We start from the raw sequence: 8,953 nt of genomic DNA on the forward strand, positions 1-8,953 counted from the left end.
GGTTGTATGCATATACACATCTTCTCATATAGAAATCTAGATTGGAATGTTTATAAACAAAAACATTGAACGTATGTTTATTTTAGAAGTAAACAAAATTGTTTATTAAAAAATACTTGTATGTTTCTTAAACTTCTTGTTTATAATTTTGGAATGCAACATGACAACCAAATTTGTTGAAAAATGTTTATGAATGTTTTTTTTAAAATAAACATAAAAAGAAAATCATGATTGTGTTAAAAAAATAAAATAAAATATGAGTGCAATTTACATAAACATAATTAATAATAAATAATATATTAATTAATTTACTAAAACAATGATAAAATAGTCTTATATATTGAATTGTTACAACAAAAATCATGCAGATAATTAATTTTATTAGACCTTATAAACAAAGTAATTTTAGAAAAAAATCAAAAATCATTATTATAAAAATAATTTAAAATTATATACTATAATATTTATCAAATTAGGGTATAATATATATAAAATTGTAATTAGAAATAAGAGTATTATTATTGTATATCTTATTATATTTTGTAATCTAAAGTTTAATTTTCCCTTTATTTAATTAAACACCACTACACCAATATGGCAATCTCTTTTTCTTAAAACAATAGTACTAGTCTTTTGTATTAGAAAAGTTAACAAATTTAATCATGCATAATATTTTAATTTATATATATATATATGTTTTGTTTATATTATTTTAGTTTTAATTTAAAAAAACATAATTAATAATTTAAATTATATTAATTAATTCATTAAAATAATGATAGAATAGTCTTATATATTGAATTTTTATAACAAAAATCATGTAGATAATTAATTTTAGTAGACCTTATATATAGATAGTTGTTATATATTGAAATTTTTTATGAGGAAAAAAAAAGTCATTACAATATTTGATTTATTATTTGAAAGGGTGTTTGCCAATATGTCTTTTGAAAGTGAAGGTATTATGCAATATGTAATTGGTCCATAAAATACAATTTAATGATGTTAAAGGTCAACTACAGGTTGTCGACGTGGGCATGGCTTGTATGTAATTTACGAGGTTTACGTAGAGTAGAGACTCCCCTGCAACCAGGTCTATTATGAACTAAAAAAAACTTTTCATAATCAACCATCAAATGTTTGATCAAAGGCGACCAAGTGGGTCCGGGTGCTGACATGGCGAAGGCTAATTGGTGAAACAGCAGAGATCAGAGAAGTGTACATACGTAGATGATCTGTAACACCTCCAAAGCATAATGACTAATGACAGTGAGGCTCACTTCCTTCCCTTCTGACCCGCAACTGTGTCTGCATCAAATCTACCTTCCCTCCCTCCCTTCAAAAGCTCTATTTTTAAAGCTTATATATTTGGAACCATTTCTTCACATTCTCACATACCCAGGTCCCAGATACCAGTTTTCAAAGGCCCTTTAATTAAATCATTGGAGTTTATAAATATATTATAACCTCATCACAAGCACAACCTCGCTAGACTTTACATCTCTCTCTCTCCTATACATATATTGTCACCACTACTTTTGTCTCTTTAATTTGGTTCTTCATTGATCAGAGCATGTAGCCGTATTTCTCAGTTGCTTCCTCAATCAAATCAGCAGTTTCATTCAAAGTTGTACAAGTACATATATATTCTACTTGGATCGATCATGTAATTGCTGCAGCCAAGTATCTATGTGTGTTATTAGCTCCTTGATCATCAAATAATGGCAACTTTGGTAACCTTTGCTCCAACAACTCCGTAGAGAATTGAATTATAGAGAAGCTGTGTGTTCTTGCCTATATATACATACAGTAATTCTACTTCAGAAGCCAATAATAAGCTTGGTACGTAGTTGCAAAGAAAGGCCATGGAAGAAACATTTGTACCGTTCCGGGGGATTAAGAATGACCTTAGGGGAAGATTGATGTGCTACAAGCAAGACTGGACTAGTGGCATTAAAGCTGGCTTCAGGTAATTACTAATAATATATTTATGTACAGTAATTAGATCAGTAATTTGAACTCCTAATTAATTATATGTAGTGACCGTGATTTGTGATGATGATGCAGGATTTTGGCTCCCACCACTTACATATTTTTTGCTTCTGCAATCCCAGTCATTTCATTCGGTGAACAACTGGAGAGAAACACTGGTATATTATTGGGCACCAACTTTGAAAAGAAAAAAGAAAAAAAAAACTTTTAGATCTGTCTTAGAATATTCTACTTTTAGCTATAAAGGAAGGGGTTTTGATAATTCTCTTGGTTCTAAAAAAAGTCATACTTTATAAATAAGCACTTTCATCATATAATTAATCTTTTTTCTAAACATGTTCTATTGGCTTTGCTAATATTGCAGAAGGAGTTTTGACGGCTGTTCAAACCTTGGCATCCACAGCGCTATGTGGGATTATACACTCAATCATTGGTGGCCAACCTTTGCTGATTTTAGGAGTGGCAGAGCCTACTGTCATCATGTACACATTCCTGTTCAATTTCGCTAAAGAAAGGCCTGACCTTGGTCGTAATCTCTTTTTAGCCTGGACTGGATGGTGAGTTGATTAGCTTTCTCTATTTTCTTCCCCATTCTGATTGGATCTATCTATAAATGTATATATATATATATACATTCTGACTTTGCTTTTATATATTATATCATTGTATAGGATTTGTGTTTGGACTGCATTTCTGCTGTTCATGCTGGCTATTTTGGGAGCTTGTTCAATCATCAATCGGTTCACCCGTGTTGCTGGAGAGTTATTCGGTCTCCTTATAGCCATGCTCTTTATGCAGCAAGCTATTAAAGTAAGAACCCATTAATACAAATTTCAGTTCTAGTTACTATTAATGCAGTTGAATTAATTTTAGTCCTTTTTTATCTGTGGTCTACTAGGGAATTGTGGACGAGTTTCGCATACCAAAGAGAGAAAATCCTAACTCACCACAGTTTGTACCTTCATGGAGATTTTCAAATGGAATGTTTGCTTTAGTTCTCTCCTTTGGCCTTTTGCTCACTGCATTAAGAAGTCGAAAAGCAAGGTCATGGCGATATGGTTCTGGTATGAACTCCAAAATGAAGTGCATAGTACACACATGAAAAGCTTTGACACATTTTCTCAATTTTTTTCTAAGCTGGTTGAGTTTTTGAACAGGTTGGATTAGAAGCCTTGTAGCAGACTATGGTGTGCCACTAATGGTTCTAGTGTGGACAGCAGTATCATACATACCATCTAGCAGTGTCCCAAAAGGGATCCCCAGGCGGCTCTTTAGTCCTAATCCATGGTCTCCCGGTGCATATGATAACTGGACTGTGATTAAGGCATGCCGACTTACATCCCCCTTGTATTTGCTTTATGCCATTTAGTTTCCTCTGTTTTTTTTCTTTGAAGTGATCGTACTGAGGGTGAGTTTCAATCCAAAATAACAGGACATGCTCGAAGTCCCAGTCATCTATATCATAGGAGCATTCATTCCAGCAACGATGATTGCAGTGCTTTACTACTTTGACCATAGCGTAGCCTCACAGCTTGCTCAGCAGAATGAGTTCAATTTGAGAAAGCCTTCTTCTTACCATTATGACTTACTTCTCTTAGGATTTCTGGTATACACACTTTCAAAAAGACCAACCCTTTATATGTTCCTAGTTACAATTATTACAAGTGTTAATTAATTTCTCTTCTTTGCTTGGATGATGACAGACTTTACTGTGTGGTCTGATTGGAGTGCCTCCATCAAATGGAGTCATCCCACAGTCCCCAATGCATACCAAGAGTTTAGCTACTCTCAAACACCAGGTACTACTCTGTTGTTTAACATCAGAAGAACTATAGAACAGGCTCTCTCTCTCTCTCTTCTTATGAGTGATCATTAATTATTTCTCTTTTGCAGTTGCTTCGTAACAGACTTGTTGACACAGCACGTAGAAGTATTAGGAAAAATGCTAGTTTAGGACAGCTTTACGGTAATATGCAAGAAGCATATCAACAAATGCAGACCCCTCTGATTTATCAGCAGTCCTCAGTTCGGGTAAGCTGTTCATCATTTGATCTAGTACTTTGTTTAACATCTTTATTTGGTTGAGTACTGTTTAAGCTCATATATATCTTCAAAAAAAAAAAAAAAATCTTGTGCAGGGATTGAATGAGTTAAAAGAAACGACAATTAGTGCAGCCTCAAGCATGGGAAACATTGATGCCCCAGTAGACGAGACAATTTTCGATGTGGAGAAAGAGATAGATGATCTGTTGCCAGTTGAAGTGAAAGAACAGCGTGTGAGTAACTTGCTCCAGGCTACAATGGTGGGAGGATGTGTGGCGGCCATGCCTGTCCTCAAAATGATCCCCACCTCAGTCCTCTGGGGCTACTTTGCTTTCATGGCCATTGAAAGCTTGCCCGGTAACCAGTTCTGGGAAAGGATCTTATTACTCTTCACCGCACCAAGCAGAAGATTCAAGTAAACATATACATTACGTACATCTTAATAATTATTTTTCCACTTTATTCATAATTAAGTATTGTTATTAAAAATTGGTGTTGGCAACAGGGTGCTTGAGGATTACCACGCATCATTCGTGGAAACGGTGCCGTTTAAGACAATAGCAACATTCACAATTTTCCAAACAGTGTATTTGCTGATATGTTTCGGCCTGACATGGGTCCCAATCGCGGGACTCATGTTCCCACTAATGATTATGCTTTTGGTTCCGGTAAGACAATACTGCCTCCCCAAGTTTTTCAAAGGAATTCATCTCCAAGACCTCGACGCCGCCGAGTACGAAGAGGCACCAGCTTTGCCATATAATATCGCCACGGTACTCATACTGGTCTTGTTTTCATAGTATATCTCTACGTACCCTTGTAATATCTACGTACTTACATAAACTCTTCATGGCAACAGGGATCAGAGATAGGCGCGGGTGCTTCATACGTAGGAGATGCTGAGATTTTAGACGAAGTTATGACCCGAAGCCGAGGTGAGTTCAGGCGCACGAGCAGCTCTAAACTGACGAGCTCCGCATCGACGCCGGCCAACAATAATGCACCGAGAGCATTCGAGAGCCCGAGCCAGCTGGCGCATGGCTATAGTCCTCGCGCAATGAGCGAGATGAGAGGAGAGCCAAGCCCACGTGCCGGCGGACGAGGAGGAACGGGGTTGAGTCCAAGGCCATCTAATCTGGGCAAGAGCCCTCTCAGCAGTAGCACCACGCCAAAACAGTAGCCGCACTTTGTTCAAATTTAGAGGTTTTGGTAAATCTAATAAGGGGGGCCATGGGCTAAGCAGCTTGCATTATTGTCGTTTTCTTTAGTTTTGTGGTTTTGTTACGTCGAATGATGATGACTTCATTGTAAAAAGTCCTTTGTTGTAACTAATAATTAATTTAATGTAATAGTGCTATGTGTGAATGTTGGAAGAAGATATGAGAGTATTATTTGCCTTAATAATTGTTGATAATTATTTAGTGTATCATATTTGGCAAAATAGTATCCTTTTTATTATTGTGTAATGTTAACAAGCAAAATGTAGTTTTTTTTTTCATAAGATATAGATATATTTTTTAAATAATGTGAGAAAATATTTTACATGACTTTGTTGAAGACACTGTAAAAAAAATTATTTTCAGTAATTATTTAGGTGGATATTATGGTTTAACTTGTGTACTATAGAATATGAACATTTGCCTTAAACAATAATCCTTGATGCTATACCAAAAACCCCATGAAAATTAGTCTAAAACGAGCTAGATGAGCTAGAGGTGATATCATCCTACCTAATGGTGGGCTAGGGGTCAGCTCGTTGAAGAGTATGTGCTTATGAACAACGATGTCACACATGAAATACCTCCGTAGACGACGTGATCGGGTGTAATAAAGAGGATAACGAGCTAGCACATGACTTCAAGCAAGAAGATTACTTGGTTTTCTATTGGAACACGAGTAGATGAAACTGGCCAGGCAAAAGATCAAAACAGCATATTGACACAATCAGTATTAAATGTCTTAATTAATTTCATTTTAATTGAGTTAAACGCTAAACAAAAGTATGCTTAATGTTGTTTAATTTGTAATAAATATATTAGGGATGCTTTAGATACAGCTGTCAGTTAGTTACATTTGGGGTTATTTTCCAGCTGGATTTCTGTTAGAATAACCATTCTGTTATGCTGTTTATTTCCCTGTAACTACTTTCTGTTTTATAGCTTTGATAAGCTTCTCTGTGTATATATATTATTCAATGGAATACAGTAAAGGCACGCATTACAGTTGCCTCTGAGTTCATTTTTCAGCTTTCTCAATTAAATATAGTTCCCCAAATTTGAATATTTGTTGTTACAAATCAAGTAATAAAATTCATAATTTGAGGAAATTTAACTGTTTCGGCTACTCTATAAATAAAAAAGGTTGTGATAGAGTTTGTATGTCGAGTTTCACTTGTCAAAATACTACTGAAATTCCAACTAAAATACTAAACAAGACTCACCAATAGACATAGATCACTTTTTTGGACTAAACTATACTATAACTCCGTATCAACATAAGCATTTTACTTGCTGTTTATTTATTTAGTTCCACTTTACCTCTAAATTATCGTTAACAAAAACGATGTCAACAGTTGATAATTGATTAACGTATACACATATGCATGAATTAATTTATTATAACACTAAATACTATGATAGAGGCTATATTGTAGGATATTGTACATGAGTATATAATTGGTGAAATATATCTTTTATATTGATATCATTTTACAAAATAACCTCTAAGAGTGTCCAGAATTTTTAAGGTGCTGATCAATATTTGTCAAACAAAGTATGAAGTGTATTTGAAAGAGACTTTCAAAGTATATATTACAACAATATATATATATATATACTATTTTAAAAACCAAATTTTACCAAACAACCAACCTAAGAAAGTTGAGTGATAGGATCTTGTATGAATATACTCTTATTATACCTGCTAAATATATATATATATATACATATATATACACACTAAGTGAAAGCAATGGAAAATGCACATGTATTTAATTTTATTCAAAAAATTTACTAAATATATTTATTAAGTTTTGATGAATGTCATATAAAATTTAAATAACTAAATAATATTGTGTATATATATAAAATAACAACATAAAAATATTAAAAAAAATTAAATGTAAGTATTGTTTTTTTTTTTTTTCTTCTAAAAATATATGATAATATTTTAGATAAAAAAAATTATACTATTTAATATATAAAACATTCATGATATTATTCAAATCACATATTTATGATTGGAGAAGAAACTTATTTATTCTTGATAGAAGATAAATGTTATTCTAATTTCTTATGTAGCTACACAATCATACTATTTGTATACATACGATACACACTACAAAAAAAACGTTCTATACCGAGAACATGTTACCGAGTACAAGTTCTCGGTATAGATCATTTAGACACCCGCCTCCTTTACGCGGTTTTTTTTCATTTTAGTTTGTGTACCGAGGACCTTATACCGAGAACATATTCTCGGTATAGGGTCTTTACCGAGGTCTTTACCGAGAACGTGTACTCGGTATAGATAATTTAGACTCCCGCCTTTTTTACGCGGTTATTTTATTTTAGTTTGTGTACCGAGGACCCTATACCGAGAACATGTTCTCGGTATAGGGTCTTTATAATCTTCATCTTCCCCAAACAGAGAGCTCATTCTCTCTGAAACGGAAAAAAGCCAAAAACTGTTTTCTCCGCCCCCAGTTCTATTTTCCTGGATTTCGGCCCCCACAAACTTTGGTTTTGGTCAAAGTTTCCCTTCCAAAGACGATTTAAGTGGCTATAAGGTCTATTGAGGTAATTATTTACAAATATTTCAGTTTTTTTTTTGTATAAATTTTTAAATTTTTTTTCAGTTTTGGGTTTTTATAATGAGATTTTTGTGGTATTATTTTCAGGTTTTGCATTGTATACCAACGGTTTTAGAGGTATTTCACATTTTCTTTGTAATTTTTTGGTTTTATTTATATTTTTTGCATAAATATATTTAGGGTTTTATTTATAATTTGTTTAATATTGTTAATATATTGTTATTTGTTATATTATATATATAATTTCTGATTATGTAATTAAAATAGGTAAAAATAATAATTTGTGATGAAAATTAGTTAAAAATTTAGTGATATCCAATTTAGAGGAAATAATATATTGTGTAGTATTTTAGTAAAATACATATATAGTTTTAAGATTTAGTTAGTTTAATCATATGATAAATAATTAATTTATTAGTATGAAAATTTATTAATTTAATAATTTATTTTTTAGGTATATAATTTGACTTTTAGTTATAAATATATGTTTATATGAAAATTTAATATTTGATTGTTTGTTTTTTAGATTGGGTTAAATAATTTTAGTTTTAGATTATTAGATTTGGTCAATAAATTTTGATTATTAGAGTGAGTTTTGTTGATTTAATTTGAATTTTGTTGTTGTTGTTAATTTTTTTATTCTTAGTGTTGATGAATATTGATGCTTTGTTTTTGTTGTTAATTTTTAGTAGAATTATGATATTTTAAATAGAAAATTGAATAATTAATAAAATTTAGAGTAATAATTATAAATTATATAGTCATTTACAATGTATTTGTATTGCTTTGTGTATGTTCTGCGACTGGATATTTTTTTATGTGTTATTTGCAGGTTTTTAAATTTTGGGATATATGAAAATACAGTCGTTATGCTGCCCAATTTTTTTTAGAATTAAAAATACTCAATAAAATTTATAATTTAAGAAATAGTGAATTGATAAGTTGTATAATATATTTTTAATCATGATTAAATCAAATTAACAATAACATTATGCAACCAAATTTTAATAAAAATAAACATTAATCCTGAAATTTTATTTAAATAAGTAATAAATCTTAAAGTAATTCTAACGATTTATTCATTTTATATATATATATATATATTTA

At 31.8% G+C, this 8,953-nt stretch overlaps 1 protein-coding gene across 1 annotated transcript; it reads left to right on the forward strand.

Annotated features, from left to right (window-relative positions):
* Positions 1–1,380: 1,380 nt before the first annotated feature.
* LOC133790522 (boron transporter 1-like) lies at positions 1,381–5,411 on the forward strand. Its single transcript, XM_062228185.1, has 12 exons — positions 1,381–1,969; positions 2,068–2,150; positions 2,357–2,549; positions 2,664–2,802; positions 2,891–3,056; positions 3,150–3,316; positions 3,425–3,598; positions 3,696–3,791; positions 3,886–4,023; positions 4,131–4,450; positions 4,541–4,808; positions 4,895–5,411. The coding sequence occupies exons 1-12, from the start codon at positions 1,866–1,868 to the stop codon at positions 5,213–5,215; spliced, it is 2,169 nt and encodes a 722-aa protein (XP_062084169.1). The 5' UTR covers positions 1,381–1,865; the 3' UTR covers positions 5,216–5,411.
* The last annotated feature ends 3,542 nt before the right edge of the window (positions 5,412–8,953 follow it).

The sequence above is a fragment of the Humulus lupulus genome, chromosome 1, assembly GCF_963169125.1.
Source record: "Humulus lupulus chromosome 1, drHumLupu1.1, whole genome shotgun sequence".
Classification (NCBI taxonomy): Eukaryota; Viridiplantae; Streptophyta; class Magnoliopsida; order Rosales; family Cannabaceae; genus Humulus; species Humulus lupulus.

Bases quoted from the DNA above. Each gene is read 5' to 3' on its own strand.
- LOC133790522 (XM_062228185.1), top strand. From the start codon at position 1,866: ATGGAAGAAACATTTGTACCGTTCCGGGGGATTAAGAATGACCTTAGG. The intron at 2,803-2,890 runs GTAAGAACCCAT...GTGGTCTACTAG, and splicing joins TTATGCAGCAAGCTATTAAA to GGAATTGTGGACGAGTTTCG. The intron at 3,599-3,695 runs GTATACACACTT...GGATGATGACAG, and splicing joins TACTTCTCTTAGGATTTCTG to ACTTTACTGTGTGGTCTGAT.